This window comes from Lichenostomus cassidix, chromosome 19, assembly GCF_008360975.1.
Source record: "Lichenostomus cassidix isolate B80296 chromosome 19, HeHo_3.0, whole genome shotgun sequence".
Taxonomy (NCBI): Eukaryota; Metazoa; Chordata; class Aves; order Passeriformes; family Meliphagidae; genus Lichenostomus; species Lichenostomus cassidix.
In genome coordinates, this window is record NC_139499.1 from 5,634,675 (window position 1) to 5,651,886 (window position 17,212).

Below are 17,212 nucleotides of genomic sequence, written 5' to 3' on the forward strand. Positions count from 1 at the left end.
GGCTTTCGCCTGGAATGATTCTCCCTAATTCCAGCGGTGCTTTGTGTTAGCAGTTTCCTTCCTCGGGCACGAGACTACTGAATGTAAACCTTAAAAAAACCCTCAAACACCACAAAAAGCGCGGGAGGATCGCGGGTGGCCCGGTGCTAGGCAGTTCTAAACCCCGTGTGCAGCCGGGATGTGACAGACATCCCCTTTTCCTGCAGAGCGGATGTCCCTGAGCCACCCGCCGTGCTCGGCACGAGTTGGGCCCGGAAGAGCTTCCCGAGCCCGCAGCACCTCCGGGTCAGGAGCCCCGCCGTTCCTGCGGCGGCTCCGGGATGGGAACGGCGGCGAGACTGGTGCTGCTGTGCTGCGGGCTTCTGGGCGCTCAGAGCGGTGAGAGCCGCGACACCCCCAACTCCCCCCGCTCCGAGCATCCTAGTCATCCCTTCCCGAAAATGGCACTTAAAATGCTTTGACCGATCGCTGTCACCCCCCTCTAGCACACGCAGGGACATCCCATCAGGAACTGCGCCTCACTCGTGTATACAAATTAAACTTGTGCTGAATCTCTCCCTTTGTAGCGCTCGCAGAGGATGGGGGCATGGTGCAGCTGCCCGGAGGGACCTTCCAGATGGGAACCAGCTCCCTGGAGAGGAGGAGCGAGGAGGTGCCCGCCAGGGAGGTGACAGTGAAGCCGTTTGCTCTCGACAAGCACCCGGTCACAAACAGGCATTTCAGGTGAGCCCGCCGTGCCTCAGGGGGCAGGGGCAAGTGTGGCTGCCAGGTGTTCTGGGGCTGGTGCCTGGGGTCTGAAAGCCAGTGTTGGGGCTCATCAGAAAAAAAAGTGTCTGTCAGTAATAAATCGCCCCTGTAGGTGTGAGGTGAACTATTTTGCCAGTGTAGCTTGCAAACATACTTCCTTTTATTTTCTTTTTTATCCTTTCCCCCCCCTCTTTCTTTCCCCTCCTTTTCTTGTCTTTTTCATCTCCTCTTCTCCTCCTCCTTTCTTCTTCCTCTCTTATTCTTCTCCTCCTCTTTTCTCTCTCCTCTCCCTACTCTTTCTCTCTCCCCCTTTTCTTCCTCTCTTCTCCTCTTCCACTAACAGCAGCCACAGGTTTTATTGGCCTTTAAGGGATTTTTTTCTCTCTGCAGTTATGGAAATTTGAGTACAGGCTCAGTTTACCTGCATAAAAACGAACAAATCTGTGAAGAGATGCACATTGGGCTGTTTTATCTGTTAAATATAAATCAAACCAGCTGGAGCTGGGGGGTCTGTAGGTTTTGTACCTTTTGCCTTGCTCTGAACTTGTTGCCTGGGCAGATTTGTGGGGCAGAGCTTGAAGAACTCTTACCCAGTGTGTGTTGTATTTATGCCAGGGAGTTTGTTAGAGAAAAGAAATACAAAACAGAAGCAGAAGCATTTGGCTGGAGCTTTGTCTTTGAGGATTTCGTATCTGAAGAGCTGAAAAAAAAAGTCACCCAAAAACTGGAGGTAAATCTGAATCCCACAGTGAGTTTCACTGACGGTGGTGCTGCTTTTCCACTAAGGAGCAGCTGCCTCTGCAGAGCCTGGCTGTTCTCAGAGGTTTTTCTTTAGTCTGGGGTGGTTTTGCTTTTGAACCTCAGCAGGATTGAGCTGGGGTTGATTCATGTGTTCCTCTCTTTCCATCCTCTGTGAGCACTGGACTGGACTCCAGGGAGCTGGGAGGAAGTAAAATGTGTTTCAAAGTACTTTAATAATCAAGTTTTAAATAGAAAAAGTGAACAGCATGAGCCTCTTGATCTGTTTTCACTTTGAAAGCAGACACCTCTGCTCTGTGGGAAAGCACCATCCAAGTGCCTGTGATAACCCAGCTCCAAGTGCAGCACTGAGCCTTTCCCAGACTAACACACCCTGCTGTGGGATGGTGTCACCTGCCCAGCTGTCACCAGCCCACCTTTAATCTGGTGTCATTTCTTTCCCCAGTCAGCCCCGTGGTGGCTGCCCATCGAGAAGGCTTTTTGGAGACAGGTGAGTGAAATCCTGCTGTGGTGACTCCTCCCCATGCTGCAAGCCCATGTGTGCTGAACTTTATTGACCAAAAATGGGGGGCAAACATTTTCCATTCCTTCATCTCTTCCACCCCTTATTCCCTTTGTAATGAAAATGTTATAAAATGAATTAAAATCTGCTTCAATTCTCCCTAGCCCTCAGGCCCTGGCTCCAGCATAAAGGACAGGCTGGATTACCCAGTGCTGCACGTGAGCTGGAATGATGCTCAGGCCTTCTGTGCCTGGAAAGGGAAGAGGCTCCCGTCGGAGGAGGAGTGGGAATTTGCTGCCAGGGGAGGACTGGAGCGTATGTACCACAAGCTCTGAGCTTTTCCCAAACCAGGCACTGAGTGGTGGTAGTTCACCAGATCCAAACCTCATTCCAGGGATTAATCTGGGGAGAGTTTGGACTGCCTCTTTTGGCCCAAGAGTGTAATAATATGAATAATTAATAAAATAAATTAATAAAAATCTCAGTATTCCTAGCTGAGCAGAAAAGGACAGTCACCAAATCCTGATTACAAACTGCAGTGATCCAGGGCTAACAGGTGTCTTTTCCTCCTTGGCAGAAAGGATGTATCCCTGGGGAAACAAGTTCCAGCCAAACCGTACAAACCTGTGGCAGGTAAGATCCTAAAAATCATCCAACCCACGCTGGGCTCAGCCCATCTTCCCTGGGAAACCAGGATTTTACTGCTTCTAAAAATTCATCCACAAATTTATTTGAAAAGGGGGCTTGGGACAACATCAGGTGGGTGATCCCTCTTGACCAGTATGAATTTACACTGGAAAGTTACTTGCCTAATCAAATTACAGCACAGCCCTGTGAAGAGCAAGCCTTGCTGTTGTTTCTGGGGTGGTTCTTTGAGTGGATTTTGTTCCCCCAGGGTGACTTCCCTCGAGGGGACACGGCTGAGGATGGATACCATGGCGTCTCCCCAGTGACAGCCTTCCCTCCCCAGAACAGCTACGGTACAGAGCACCCTCAGCCTGCTTTGGGGATGGCATCTGCCTCCTCAGTTAATGTTAATTATCAAATCCTGGAGTTGGGGCAGAGTTTTGGATGTGTGGGATCACATCAACTTCTGGCTAGAATAACTAAGTCCAGGAGAAACATCCATGGTTGATGCTGGAGTTGGCTGGGGTGCACCTACTGCACTTCAGGCACAAAACCACCTCTTTTTAATTAGAACTGAGTTATTTTGAAATTCGGTGTGATTCAACAAAAATTCCAAGGATATTGCTTGGCTGCCATGTCCTCATGCACATGGGAAACGATGAGACAAATTAAAGTTTGAAATACAGGGAGGAATTCCTTCAGCCTCACCATGAAACCATGCTCTTGAATGATGCTTTGAATACTGTGCCCCCTCCCATGCACCAAATTTGCAGCCCTTGCAAACCTGCTCCCCTAACTGTGCCACAAACCCATCTCAGGGCTCTACGACCTGCTGGGAAACACCTGGGAATGGACAGCATCAGCATTCCTGGCTCCCAGACGGGCATCCAGGGCTCAGAACATGCAGGTGCTGAGAGGAGCCTCGTGGATTGACACTGCAGATGGTTCTGCAAACCACAGAGCTCGTGTCACCACCAGGTAGGTCTGAGCAGAGCTACAAGATTCACAAGGATTTCCTCTGGGTTGGTTTTGTTTGGAATGTGGGTTTATTTTAAAAGATGTTTGTTTGTTCCTATGTGGTTTTTTTTTTGAGAAGGAGATGGCTAAAATATTGCTAAAAACACCCCTGCTATAAATTCATTCTTAATTGCTTCTCAAATCGTGTGTTTTCCAGCAGGTATTTATAATGAAATGCTTTTCTCAAAGTTATTCAGGGGAAGTAGAAGGTGTTTCTAGACTGTTCTAGCAGGTCACATTAGGGTTGTGAGGGTTGTGACTTACTAGGGGTATGTGTTAATTAGGAAGGATCCCTAATTTTGGGTCTCTTTTTCCCTGTGAGGATGGGGAACACACCAGACTCGGCCTCTGACAACCTCAGCTTCCGCTGCGCTGCCGACATCCCTCCTGTCAGAGCCTGGAAAAGCCAGACCAAACCTGAGCTCTGAGGGCTCACTGGGCAACACCTGAGGCATTTTCTCCTGTGGAGATGAACAGTAACCCCCAGATGTCACTTCCATTAAACCCCAATTGTTTTAAAAATTAATAATAAATATTTTCAGCCTTTTCGCACTGGGAGGTTTGAGTGGGAGCAACAATTGGGAATGGCAGGCAGGGGTTTGTCTGTAGTGTCCTTCTGGGGACACTGTAGGGTCCTTCTGTCCCACCCTTTTGGGGTGGGAGATATCCCAGCTCTGCTGTTGTTTTCCATGTTAAGTAAGCACAGGGGTGCATGTGTGGGACTGGGCCAGAGCTGCTCTGACCTGCAGCCCCAGTGAGGGGACACCCACAGCCCCCTGTGAGGGGCAGCTGCCAGAGGGGAAGCAAAGGGGACACATTGCTGCAAGGGGATTCATAATCAGTTCTCATTCTCTTGGGAAGTCCCACCTTCCTGCTGAGCCTCCCAAGGAGTAAAACAGGACACCTTTCCTGGCCTTTGAGCAGTGCCAAAATGATGTGTGTGATAGGTGACACAAACCAGAGCCCCACCTCTCCCAGGAGTTACAACCAACACAAACTCTCTTGTGCATGAGCTCTGCACCAAACCCAATGGGACCAGGAGCCCTGAGCACATGGGGGGGGGTAAGGACACTGCTCAGGGCACTCTGACTGTCCCAAAAAACCACTGGGGGTGCCTGAGGGCTGAGCCTTCCCATGGGGAGCTGCAGCTGGTTATGGCTGTGTTAAAAGATGGCTTCTCCAACCATACAGTGGGACACACCAGCTGTCTGCATGGTTTGCATTTGCACCTGGTCTGAGCCCAGTAAAAGAAAATCTAAAAATTCAGAAATCACCATTTTGTTTTCAAAGATTTTACTCGCCTACCGCGAGCCAAGCCAGGGGCTGAGGCAGCACTGATCAGAAGAGCTCCTCCTCAGCTGCCAGGGTGAGCAGGATGGCCTTGCAGGTGTTCTCAAAGAGGGCAGCTCTGTTCTGGGCCTCCCCTTTCTTCACCCAGTGGCGGTAGGTGCGGAAGGCACAGGCGTCGATGAGCTTGCGGACGGGCTTGAGGGCGTAGGGGTCCCTGACCACCAGCTCCCTGGTCACTGACTTCGCCAGCCGGTACTGGTAGTAAATCCTCACCGAGGCCAGGACGGTCAGGCAGATCACCTGTGGCACAGGGAACAGCCTGAGATTCCAGGGAATTCCCACAGCAGCATGGGATCCAGGGAATTCCCACAATGGCCAGAGTGACCCCGTGCCTGGCAGTTTAGTCCCTGTGGGGCTGGCAAAGGGCAGGGGTTCATGCCAGGAAATCACAGAATGGTTTGACCTTAAAGGCCATCTCATTCCACCCCTTGTAGGGACACCTTCCGCTATCCCAGGTTGTTCTAAGCCCTGTCCAGCTTGGCCTAGAACACTTCCAGGGATGGGGCAGGACAGCTTCTCTGGGCAACCTGTGCCAGGGCCTTACAGGGAAGAATTTCTTCCCAGTATCCCATCTAACTCTGCCCTCTATAATTCCCTCTTGTCCTGTCTCTCCAGCTCTCTTGGAGCCTCTTCAGGCACTGGACACTGCTCTAAGGTCTCCCTGGAGCCTTCTCCAGGCTGAACACTCCAGGTCTTTTAATATTTTTTTTGGAGATTAAAGGCCTTTTCTCCCTTCTCACTTAATTCCCTTCTGTGAAAAAGCCCTTAGGAAGCACCAGAAAGCCCAGAGGAGGAGAAGTCTGCTTGCAGAGTGGTCTCTACCAGGCTGCTGCATCCTCCCAAATCCCAGCCCCATCAGCCTTGCCAAACTCCCAGTTTCTCCCAGCTCAGCTGGAAAACCCATCCCAACACTGGCTCCTGCAGCTCCCAGCCTCATCCCCACCTTGAATTTCCGGAAGGGGCTGAAGTGCCGGACCTCCTCCGTGTCGTACTGCTGGAAGAAGGGGTGTGCCAGCGCCTCGCCCGCCGTGTACCGCTGCCGCGGGTCCACCACCAGGAACCGCGAGATCTGCCAGGGCACGGCATCCATTCAGGTATCCCAGGGACCTCCAACACCCCCTGCTCCAAGTTGTCCCATCCTGAGCACCTACCAGGTCCTTGACGGTGTCAGAGCGGTCGTCCCACTCCGGGGAGCTGAACTGGTAATCGCCGTTCATGATCATGCGCAGCATCAGCATCTGCTTGCGGTGCCAGAAGGGTGGGGAGCCGGCCAGCAGGGTGTACATGATCACCCCAGTGCTCCACCTGTGGGCAGCCACACGGACCCTCCAGCACCCCAGGGACACCCCAGGGGCACCCAGCTGGATTTGCACCCCAGGGGTGCCCACACCTGCCTTTCTGTCTGGAAAACCAGGAGGGAACTGCCCTGCGTGTGCCTGGGGAGTGGGGCTGAGCTCACAGCTGGAGCTGATGGGGAGCTGCTGCCTGGATGCTGCAGGAAGATGCCTTGAGATAGAGTATTTGCATTTCCAGGGTTTTTTAGGGAAGGGAGGGGATGCTGCAGGGTGGGACAAGCTGATGGCAGCCAGGCTGGATGCCCTAGTGCTGTGGAGCACCAGGTGTCCTGGCATGGCAGGTAAACAGTGGTGCTCGAACTGAAAATGCCCCAGGGTGCTTCAAGTGCTTGGTCACAGCTCTGACCACTGCAGACCCCCGATCATGAAGCCACCAGAGATGGTGGCAAAGTCCCTGCAGAGCTCTGTTGGGCTGTGCTGAGCTGGCTGCTCTCACAGGGGCTGCACAAGGTGTGTTTAGAAACCCCATGTCTTAGAGCTCAAGCCAAGTTGACTTTTAAGAACAGAAGTGTTGCTTTCCCTCCTCCCCGATGAGGCAAAGTGGGGAGATGGGGTTGTTCCCACTGCTCTGTGCCAGAGCCCCCTGATGACCCAGGCAACCCCTCACAGCCACCAATATTGACTTTTGGTGCATCATTTAATTCTTTCCCAACACTCCAACAGGTCCCCATCAGCACATTTCTGGCTGTGTCTCACACCACATTTGTGTTTTGGGAGCAGCCCAAAGGTGAGGTGGAGGGGAAGAGCTTTACTCACATATCGACCTCCTTCCCATAGCCTTGGTGCTCATCATCCATGGAGCACTGCAGGATCTCAGGGGCCAGGTAGCCAGGAGTGCCACAGATCTCTGTGGGGACAAGGACACAGGGCAGAGCATCCCCCTGAGCCACCCAGGTGCCATCCCCAGGCAGCCCAAGGTGGGATTGTTGCAGGGATGGTGCTAACAGGGAGGAATTGCAACCTTTGTGCATCCCACTGGTGAATGTTTTTGTGAATTAAAAAGTGAGCAAAGAGAATAATATGGATGCTTGTGGGAGGGGATGCCTGTTGTTGGATATGTGGCTCTGCATGTAGGATTTGAGGGAAATAATGCTGGGGATTATTTAATGTGGTGGATGGCGTAATGAGGATCAACTGAAGTAAAAAAGAAGTGGAAAGACTAGGATGGTTTTCCTAATGGGCAGCAACTTATTCATGGCAAGGAGAGAGGTGTGGAGGCAGAAACTGTGTGAGCAGGACAGCACAAGCCAACCAGCACAGTTTGCACCCACAGGTGACAGGGGAGCTGGAGAAACCTCACTGACTCGCCACAGGCACTGCCACAACTGGGTGGCATCACTCCCACCCCTCCTTTGAGCAATCCCCCTACCTTTGAGCTTCTCATTCTCGTTCAGTTGGCAGGAGAAGCCAAAATCTGTCAGCTTGATGTTCATGTCATCATCCAGCAGGATGTTCTCTGGCTTCAGGTCCCGATGGACGATGTTGATGGAGTGCAGGTACTGGATCACTTCCAGCAGCGCTCGCATGATCTTCCTGGGGATGGGGGACAGCTCATCCCCTATCCCAAATATCCACTGGCACCACAAGCCCAGGGATGGGGACAGGGACAGTGCCCTCAGCCCTGGCTGCAAGGTTGTCCCTCAAAGCCGAGCTCTGCTCTTGCAAGGTGATTTTCACCCCTCTGCATTTGATCTTACCTGGTTTCCTTCTCACTCAAGGTGACTTTCTCAGTGAGGTAGTCAAAGAGCTCCCCTCTCTTCATCCTGCATGAGGGAGGGGAAAAAGAGTCAGGCAGAGCTGCAACAGCAAACCAGCCCTGAGTGCCCATGGAGGATCACCCAGGGGTTGTTGCCCCTTAACAGCCCAGGGCACAAAATAACTTCCATAAAAAGGGGTAAAAATGCCTTTATATAATTCAGTAAAATACCAGGCAGGAGGAGAAAAGGCTGTGCCTGAGGAGGGCATGTTTCAGATAGAATCAGACTTGTTAAGGTGGGAAAAGACCTCTACCAAGTCCAGCTATCAAAGATGGGGTAGGGATGGGGCTCTCCCAGTGCCATCCCACTCCTCTGACATCCATTGCACTGCCCTGGCATTGGGAATTGTGGTGTTGCAGACACCCTGGTCCCACTGAGCATATAAATAACCTTTAGGGATGCATGACAGCTCACCAAAGGTTACAGGGAAACCCGAGCAGTGCTGAGCCGCTGACGGAGGGAAAACAGTGCTGGCAGCAGGGATGCAATGAGCTTGCAGTAATCAAGGCTTGATTCTACCTTAAGCAAGACCTGGTTGTCCCCCTACTTTGCCATTTTTGGGCCATAAAAAGCTGGGACCAATCTGCAGAGAGGGAGTGGGCCCAGCGTGCTGAGCCAGCTGGTACTTACAGGTCAAACACCAAGAAGAAGAATGTGCTGGATTCATAGCTGTCCTTCAGCTGGACTGCAAAAAAACATAGGGGCTGTGAGCAGTGTTCCTGTCCATCAGTGGACTAAAAACTGCTGATTAAACTGCTAATTGAGTTAATGAGGAGTTGATCCTCATTAGTGTTGTGGTTGGGAGACAACATGGGCGGCACTGCTGGGGTGTGTGTGGAGGGAGAGCAAGCTGCTCAGAGCAGGTGCCCTGCATCATCCAAGGGTTTCACCCCAAAAACCCTTCCTGGGGACACCCTGAGGAATAACCAGGGAAGAAAACCCCCTTGGACACTCAAGGCCTGACTTACTGACGTTGGGGTGGCCCGAGACCTTCCGGAGGATGTCGATCTCCTTCGTGGTGGCTTCCCGCAGCTCCTGCACCTCCTTGGGGGAGATGTTCCCTGCCGTGATGTCAATGATCTTCACGGCATATTCCTGCCTCGTGGTTTTGTGGATGCACCGCCGGACAACACTGCTCACCCCCCTGCCAGGGACAACAGGCAAAAAAGGGGGGTTCCATCCCTGCCTGCCCAACCACCGGCACCTGGGCTGGCTGGGATTTTCATGCACGAGCGGGTCTCGCTCTGTCACCCTGTCTCGGTGGGACAGAAGGTTTTGAGTTCATGGAAAGTGCTGTTCCATGCTATTTTTAGCACCATGCTGCCTGTGGGCCCTGTTTGTATCAGATTCCCAGGGAATGCTGTTCCTATCTGGCACTGGAGTGTCTGAAACCAAAACAAGCTGCTTGCCAAAAAAAAAAAGAAACAAAAAACTTTACCTGCCCAAAATCTCCTTCGGCTCATATTTTTCATAAAACTCCTTGGATGAGTTCCAGTCTGGTAGATCTTCTTCCTTGGTCATCTCTGGCTCCTGTCAGGCAGCACTCTGAGGGCAGAAAGGGGCTGCAAAGAAAAAAGAGTGAGGATGGACAGTCACTGTCCCAAGGGCTGGGATCCTGGATCCCTTATGGAAGAGAAAACCATGAGAAGGAAGAATGAGGAGGATGATCCTGGACCAAAAAACAAAGAGGGTATTTTCCTGCTTGGAAAAGCCAAGCTTTGCCTTTGGGATGCTGTGGAGATCCCACTGGGAACAGGAGAAATCCTGCAGGATTCCCCCATAGCCTAGCTGTCCCTAGGGGCAGAACCAGCCTGGCTGGGGCTGAGGCTTTGGGAAGTGCTGCAGCCCCTCCAAACCTCATCCATTCCCAGAAACACCACACCACCACCACCCCAAGTGCAATCTGGAAGCTGGAATCTGCCTCTATTTCTTTTCATTGCGTTTTCCTTATTAATTTTAAGATTAAGTTGTCTTTGGCTGAGAATAAGGAGGGGAAAACAGTGTTTAAAGGGAATGGAAAGGAACTGAGAAGGAAAAAGAGGTGGTGAGGGTCAGTGAGTCAGCAAAAGGGGCTGGCTGGGTCAGGGTGCAGGTGGGGACAGAGGGACAGGGGACAGCAGGAACTGAGCCAGCGTAAGGACAGCAACTGAAAGAGCTCCCTCAGCCACTCCTGTGCAGCTGCCAGCAGCCTCCACAACTCCTGAAAGGCTCCTGTTCCATTTCTTTTTCCTATTTCAGGCTCGAGGGGGGAGGTTTATACAGCTTGTTTGTGTGCCCATACACGGAGTCCAAGCACTTAGGGTGCAAAGCAGCTCTTACAAGCCTGGGCAGCAAAATTGTCCCTTTAGGGTGACAGTTTGATGGTTGGAAGGAGACAGAGTTGGGCAGGAGATCCCCAGTTCTGTGGGCTTTCCTTTGCCCTCCTCTCAATAACTCTGCCAGGGCACTGGCATCCCTAAGTACACTGAAATCTCATTAGCAATGTTTATCTGTCCTGACCTGGTTTCAAAGACCAATGTGGTGTTTTGGCTGCTGCTGCCAGGGATGTCTAACTCAGACTGGAGCATTTCTAAAAAAACCACGAGTTTGATTTAATTTACAAAACATGAGCTGTTGGAAATACGGTGAGTAATGCCAAACCAAACCGAAATCACAAACAAGAGGCAGGATCAGGAAGTAGGGAAAATAAAATATCTCTGAAGTGGGGGGATAACCAAAAACTCTGGTTGTCTTTGAAGCTGAAAAATCCAGGTCCTAGGGGCTGGTTTTGTGGGGAAGGGCTGGTTTTCTGGGGAAGGGGAAAGGCTGGAGCTGGGGAGCATCCACGGAGCACTGCCGGGAGAAGCCTGGAATCTGTGTGCTGCCTTGTCCCGGCAGGGAAGAGCCCGGGAGTTTGTTTAAAACACCCCGGAATTATATAAGCAGCCGGTGCAGGGCACTAACCGGATACACTGGGGGTTTTATCAGAGTGCAGGGGGGCACAGGGGGTCGTGAGGGGATTTTCTGCCTTGAGGAACACTGAGGGAGAGGCGCCGGGCATCGCCCGCCACCTGCAGCTGTCAGACGGGGGGGTCTTTGAGGAGGAAGAAGGAAATTCAACAACCCATTGGGATAAAGGCGCAAAGCTCAAGCTGAAGGCAGTTTTTAGGCCGGCAGGGCAATGCGGCCCCTCTCCCTCAGCCCCGGGGTGTTCCCGGCCCGACCCTCCCGCCGCTGAGCCAGAGACAAAGAACGCTGAGCACGGGAGTTTTCCGGAGCAGGACCCCCTCAGACAGCCCCCTGACACACACACAGAGCTCCTCACACACACAGCCCCTCACACACACAGCCACCCTCACACACAGCCCCCTCAAACTGCCTCCCTCACAAACACACACACAGCCTCCCTCCCTCACACACATACAGCCCCCTCATACACACACAGCCTCCCTCACACAACCCCCTCACACACACAGCCCCATCACACACACAGCCCCCTCAAATTGCCTCCCTGACACACACAGCCCCCTCACACACACAGCCCCCTCAAATTGCCTCCCTTACACACACAGCCTCCCTCACACACAGACTCCCCACACAGCCTCCCTCACACACCTCCCTCACACAGCCTCCCCTCAGCGCCGCTGGCTCCTCACCTCGCTGAGGGCAGCGCCGGGCTGGGCCCAGGCCTGCCGCCGGGAGCCGCCGGGAGCCGAGCGCTCAGGGCCGGCCGCCGCCGCCCGGCCCCGCGGAAAGCACAGCGCGAGTTGGCAGCGGCGGGCGCCGGGCGGGCATGGCCGGGCAAGGGGCAGGGGGGGGCCGGGGGCCGCCCCGGAGCTGCGGGACTTCCCCGGTTTAACCCTTCTGCCGCCGAGCCCCGGCCGGCCCCGGCCGCTCCTCCCCGGGGGTGTTGCCGTGGGGCTGGCCGGAGCAGGGGCCGGCCCGAGCTGGGGCCGCCCGCCCGCGGCACGGGGCGGCAGGCGGGGATGGGCTGCGGGAGGGGCTGCCAGCGGGGAATCGCGGAATTGTGGAGCCTGGGAGGGACCTTTAAGGTGAGCCGCTCCCAGCGCTGCCACTGTCACCTCTGAGCCACCCAGTCATCACCCAGCGCCAGCTCCGGGCGCCTCTTGAGGATTTCCAGGCATGGTGACTCCACAACTTCTCTGGGAAACATATCCCCATGGCTGACCACCCAAACCGTGATTTTTTTGCTAATATCTATACCGACTCTACCCGGTCTCTTAAAGCCCTCTCGTCCTGTCACAGATCGGCCCAAACCCTGCATGGGTTTTATTTCAGTTTCACCAGGACGGTGAAACATCCCAGAAATGCGATGGGAAGCTTGATCAGCAGAGGCAAAGCTCACCAGGACAGGCAGTTCTGTCCTCAGCCCCCGCGCGTGAGGTGACTCTTCTCCCTTTTGAGCACTGATTTAATCTTTTCACTTCAGGAGCTGCCGATCAAAGGTGAAGGGCTTTGGAACAGGCAGAACACCCAACAGCTAACAGGACTTCAGGAAAAATAGGTCATACTACGGAAAGTATTTTTAACAGGAATTGCTCGTTTCATAGCATGGTTATTCCCCACCACAGTTCCTGGCAGGAGTACAGCTTATCTAGACTTCAGTCTTCTCCCTATCCAGGAGGGTGTTTACTTTATCAGCTCCAAGGATTTAAACAAGGCATGACATGGCTGCTCCCTCCGATGGAAAAGGGAGGTTTTGCATCAATAAATACTTTTAAAATAGTGATGACTATTTTCAGGTAGCAGGAGTGGATTTGTCACTTGCTTGAGCCAGGCAGGAGGGAAAGGCCACAAGATCATCCTCTCATATTTCATCCTGTGATAGGGCTGAAACACCTTCAGCCTCTGGGAACTGAGTGTGACTCAAGATTGTGTTACTTTAGAAGTGCAGAGCTGTGGTAGTGCCAGCCTTTGCACAATGGCAGAGAGAAATCATTGCTCAGAATCCCCTGAATCTGGACACAGAGCTTGTTTTAAAGTTATGACAGAGGTTTTTGGGGGAATCAAGATTCATTGAACGCAGAACAGAGTGGAGGCAGTCACAGCCTTCCCATCTTCATCAGAAGTTGCCTGTGGGGTTCAAAAGCTCAAACAGGAGATAGCTCACAGGCACAGCCACTGAGCTACAAACACTCCTGAACTCCAGCTCCAGCCTGGCAAGCAGAACCACCCCTGCCAGAATTAACTCTCTCCTCCCCACCCTTCAAGCTCAACTCCAGCACTCAACTAAAGCAAGGTACTTCCAGAGAGAAAAGTTTATTTATAACCACATTACATACATTCATTACAACCAGCAAAACCAGTTAAACCCAAATTAGCTCGTTCTGCTTTATTATTTACTCATCCATTTTGTGCTAAATTAAATTGCGGCTGTGAAGTCGTATCACATCAGAGGCAGCTATGGCAGGAGTCAAGCCACAGGGATGAGAGTGTGAATATATGGACTAACGAGATACCAGACAGCTTTAAACTTTATTACTGAAGCTTTTTTTTTTTTCATTCATAGGTCAGTTCTTGCAAGATGATCTGCAGCAGCCTCGTTGTGCAAGCTTAGGCCAAACCTGAAAGAGGAGGAGTTATTTCAGTACGTTTTGGATCTCGGAATGGAAGGGTAAGGAGTTATCTCAGTAGGTTTTAGATCTGTAAATGGAAGGTGGTTTTCCTTGCCGTAAGATTTGTCAGGGTGTTCCCCCCCTTCCCTCATCCATTTGCTGGGACATTCTGAGCTGCAGACATCAGCAGAGCACTGGTGCACAGCAACCTTCTTCCTGCCAGGACAGGATGGTTTTGTTGTCCTTGCCAAAAGCCCCCAGAGCTCTGCTAATTCTCCAAATGTGCCGCTGCAACTTCCCCAGTTGTCTTCAAACCATGCACCAGCACAAAACCATCAGGAATTCACCCTCTGTCCACCCCATCACCTCCAGCCACAGGACTCAAGCATGAAGCCCAACAGAACAGCAGCTGCTTTACCTGACTTCAGAGCACCTTCATCACTCCCCATCTTTCACCAGATGGATTGAAACCCCAGGACAGCATTTCCATGATGATTTTACTGATTATCCCATTGAACAGTTGCCTGTCAGCACTGTGTACTTACCATTAGTAACCCTGCACTGCTTGAGCACCTCACTGAAGCCCTCGCACAGCTTGAGGTCAGTCTGGTTCTGAGCACACTCCAGGAATTGTTTCATCTCATACTGGCAAGGACCATACTGCTGCTGCTGGGCAGCCTGAGCTGCCTGGGGCTCCTGAAACAGCAAGTGATTCCATAAAGACCTTTCCAACAGCTCCAGCTACAAAGCCAAACCAACCCCACACTGCCTGCTGAGGGTTCTTCCCTGCATCTTAGTCAAAATCTGCCTTTTTAAATGGAAAACAAGTAAAGAACTGAAGTACAAAATCATTTTCCAGCAGTGGAATGACACATTCAGGAGTTAAGTTACAAACACTTGGGTGATTTTGGATATGCTCAGGTACCCCTGGATGGCACCTGGGCAAAGGTCTTACCACCATCAGGCCTGGAATATGGAATTCCTGCCTGAATCAGAGGACTAATACAGTAGAAAATAACATTACCACCTTGCCACAAGCACACATCACTTTTGCATCTCTCTGAACTCTTTTTAAGATGACTCATGGTGAGTGCGAGTTACCTTGGAGATTCAGTCAGTAGTTACAGACTAGATATAATTTTTTATATATATATATATAGTCTGTAGACTATATAAAGCCTGTAAGTACGCAAGCCGTGACTCACGTGGTGTTTAAGACTCTAGCAACTCCCTCAGCCCACATGGAGCTGATCTGCCAAGTCAGCTGTGCCCCTTAGTCGGTGTCCAGCTGTGCTTTGCCTCACCTGGTAGGTGATGTCAGGCCTGGCAGCTTCAGGGCTGCTCCCTCCACTAAATCCTCCAGTGATGGCGTGGCCGATGGTGTGTCCCACGGCCGAGCCCACGGCCACCCCGGCAGCAGTTGAGGCCATCTGAGCCATCAGTCCCGGCTGTCTCGGCGCCGGAGTCGCCACGGCGGAAGGCGGAGCTGCTGCGGGGACAGCGGCCCGAGGAGCCGGCGGTGGAGACGCGGCTCTCATCGGGGGTGCCCGGCTGCGAGGACACAAAGAGAAACCTCATTTCATCATCATCATCAGTCTAAACACTCCGGGCAGAGGCCACGTGGCTGCAGGGCCAGGAGTCCACCGTTCCTCCTGCGAGGCACGGAATGTCCCGAGCTGGAAGGGACACAGAGGGACCGACAAGTGCAGCTCGCGGCGCTGCACAGAAAGCCCCAAGGATCACGCTGGGATTACACACACTGCTTTTACACTCTGCAGGCATGAACTCGGTGCTTCTGGTGAGCGGCTTATGCAAGACAGGGTCAGGATTACAGGCTTCTTTCTGCCTGTTTTAACGCCTAGTCATTCTCCAGTTCCAACAGGGCTACTTTGCGGAAAAATTACATATAACGCAGAAGCGGTTAATTAACAGGGTACTGAAATGCAGGCCCTGCGGCCGAGCAGACCCACTTCCATCCCCCCAAAGCGCCCAACCGCGCTCCGCTAACTCAGAGCCACCCCAGCTCAAACCAGCCGGGCACTGCCACCACCCAGGTGCGTCACCCGCCCGCACAATGGCGGCCAGGCCGCCGCGGCCTGCGCGGACCCGGGAGGAAGGAGCGGAGGGAAGGCGCCGCGGCAGCCCTCACCTGGCGGGGGACGGCACGCGGGACGTGCGGCTGCGGCTGCCCCTGGGCATGGCGGCGGGGAGCGGAGAGGCGCAGAGGGAAGCGGGAGAAGCACGGAGCGGCGCCGAGGGAAGCGCAGGAAGCACCGAGCGGCGCGGCCTGACCCAACACCCGCTCGCCGCCTCTGAAGGTCACCGCGTGTTGGCGTCACTTCCGGAACGCCGCGCGCGGGGCGGGGCTTGCAGGAGGCCACGCCCCCTCAGTGTCCCTGAGGCGCCGCGCGGGAGCGGCTGCGATGGCGGAGAGGGCTGCGGTCACAGCAAATGAATAAACACCTAAATAAACACCTAAAGTGCGGTTAAACCCGCGCCTGTGGCACCATCGGCCACAATAAGGGTCTAAGTCGCGATAAACTTGCGCTCGTGGGCCTTCGGTCACAATAAACACCTAAATCGCGACAAACCCGCCTTTGTGGGATCTTCAATCACAATAAACACCTAAATGGCCATAAACCGCCGCCTGTGTGGGACTTTCGGTCACTATAAACACCTAAATAACCATAAACCCGCGTCCTGTGGGACCTTCAGCCTCAATAAACACCTAAATTGCGATGAAGTGTTTCAGCCTTAAGGGAATCATCCTTTGTGGAGGAGCTTCGAAAACCTCCTCAGAATTCAGCCCTTCAGCAGAGTTACCGATTTTAGATTTCAGTCTGGAGAAGGCTCAGAGGGAATCCCCTCAATCCACAGAAATATCCCCTAGGGGTGCCAGAGGATGATCCCAGACTCTTTGATGATGCCCAGCAACAGGATGAGGAGCAATGGCCATAAACTAAAACAAGTTCCACCCCAACATGAGGAAGAACTTCTTTACGCTGAGGGTGGCAGAGCTCTGGAACCTGCAGTCTGGAGGTTGGAGACTTTCCAAACCCACCTGGATGTGACCCTGTGTCACCTGCTCCAGGTGACCCTGCTTTGGCACAAGGTTTGGACAGGATGATCTCCACAAGTCCCTTCCAACCCCAACCATTCTGTGATGATTCTGTGATTTTTCACCCCAGAAAAAGAGTGAGGCTCCCTCCTGCCCCCTTATCCCCATCCAGGGGCTGAGTCTACTTGGAGAAATGAATTTTTGAATGAATTTATTAATTATGGTATTCATTAAGCTGTTTCTATACACAGCAGCACCACAGTCACCAGTCATGCTAATTCATGACAAAAAATTGCTTGTTCACAGTTTCTTCACTTATAAAGGAGGTGAAAGACCAGGCATTTCAACATCTTTTACATCAGCAGATGTAACTGTTGTCTGATGGAGTGCTAATATTGTGAGTTTATAGAGCAGAAGTACAGTTCAGAAAAGCAGCTGCTGGCGTCAGAATTATTAGGAGATAAATATAAATTATATACCCTGCT

General features: G+C 52.6%; 3 protein-coding genes across 3 annotated transcripts; 1 reads left to right on the top strand and 2 right to left on the bottom strand.

Annotated features, from left to right (window-relative positions):
* Positions 1 to 240: 240 nt before the first annotated feature.
* On the top strand, positions 241 to 4,204 carry SUMF2 (sulfatase modifying factor 2). The gene is made up of 9 exons (XM_085078165.1): positions 241 to 378; positions 567 to 723; positions 1,363 to 1,477; positions 1,952 to 1,996; positions 2,173 to 2,323; positions 2,586 to 2,641; positions 2,904 to 2,988; positions 3,454 to 3,613; positions 3,975 to 4,204. Exons 1-9 carry the CDS (start codon positions 321 to 323, stop codon positions 4,078 to 4,080), a joined length of 933 nt encoding a protein of 310 aa, XP_084934291.1. The 5' UTR covers positions 241 to 320; the 3' UTR covers positions 4,081 to 4,204.
* A 724-nt stretch (positions 4,205 to 4,928) lies between these two features.
* PHKG1 (phosphorylase kinase catalytic subunit gamma 1) lies at positions 4,929 to 12,080 on the bottom strand. The gene is made up of 10 exons (XM_085078164.1): positions 11,750 to 12,080; positions 9,553 to 9,676; positions 9,083 to 9,258; positions 8,745 to 8,799; positions 8,055 to 8,120; positions 7,727 to 7,890; positions 7,114 to 7,204; positions 6,154 to 6,307; positions 5,946 to 6,071; positions 4,929 to 5,242 (listed from the first exon to the last, which is right to left on the bottom strand). The coding sequence occupies exons 2-10, from the start codon at positions 9,633 to 9,635 to the stop codon at positions 4,991 to 4,993; spliced, it is 1,167 nt and encodes a 388-aa protein (XP_084934290.1). The 5' UTR covers positions 9,636 to 9,676; positions 11,750 to 12,080; the 3' UTR covers positions 4,929 to 4,990.
* Positions 12,081 to 13,354: 1,274 nt separating this feature from the next.
* On the bottom strand, positions 13,355 to 16,002 carry CHCHD2 (coiled-coil-helix-coiled-coil-helix domain containing 2). Its single transcript, XM_085078166.1, has 4 exons — positions 15,819 to 16,002; positions 14,974 to 15,220; positions 14,215 to 14,365; positions 13,355 to 13,678 (listed from the first exon to the last, which is right to left on the bottom strand). Exons 1-4 carry the CDS (start codon positions 15,866 to 15,868, stop codon positions 13,668 to 13,670), a joined length of 459 nt encoding a protein of 152 aa, XP_084934292.1. The 5' UTR covers positions 15,869 to 16,002; the 3' UTR covers positions 13,355 to 13,667.
* Positions 16,003 to 17,212: the final 1,210 nt, after the last annotated feature.

What these genes read in the sequence shown, in the direction of transcription:
- CHCHD2 (XM_085078166.1), bottom strand. Translation starts at nt 15,868, where the DNA reads ATGCCCAGGGGCAGCCGCAGCCGCACGTCCCGCGTGCCGTCCCCCGCC. An exon ending in CGCGTGCCGTCCCCCGCCAG is followed by an intron (nt 15,221 to 15,818) that starts GTGAGGGCTGCC and finishes GTGTCCTCGCAG; the next exon opens with CCGGGCACCCCCGATGAGAG. An exon ending in GGCCTGACATCACCTACCAG is followed by an intron (nt 14,366 to 14,973) that starts GTGAGGCAAAGC and finishes TTGCTGTTTCAG; the next exon opens with GAGCCCCAGGCAGCTCAGGC.
- PHKG1 (XM_085078164.1), bottom strand. Translation starts at nt 9,635, where the DNA reads ATGACCAAGGAAGAAGATCTACCAGACTGGAACTCATCCAAGGAGTTT. An exon ending in TTCTTCTTGGTGTTTGACCT is followed by an intron (nt 8,121 to 8,744) that starts GTAAGTACCAGC and finishes TCCCTCATGCAG; the next exon opens with GATGAAGAGAGGGGAGCTCT. An exon ending in CGAGAATGAGAAGCTCAAAG is followed by an intron (nt 7,205 to 7,726) that starts GTAGGGGGATTG and finishes TTGTCCCCACAG; the next exon opens with AGATCTGTGGCACTCCTGGC.
- SUMF2 (XM_085078165.1), top strand. Translation starts at nt 321, where the DNA reads ATGGGAACGGCGGCGAGACTGGTGCTGCTGTGCTGCGGGCTTCTGGGC. An exon ending in AAGTCACCCAAAAACTGGAG is followed by an intron (nt 1,478 to 1,951) that starts GTAAATCTGAAT and finishes TTCTTTCCCCAG; the next exon opens with TCAGCCCCGTGGTGGCTGCC. An exon ending in ACCGTACAAACCTGTGGCAG is followed by an intron (nt 2,642 to 2,903) that starts GTAAGATCCTAA and finishes TTGTTCCCCCAG; the next exon opens with GGTGACTTCCCTCGAGGGGA.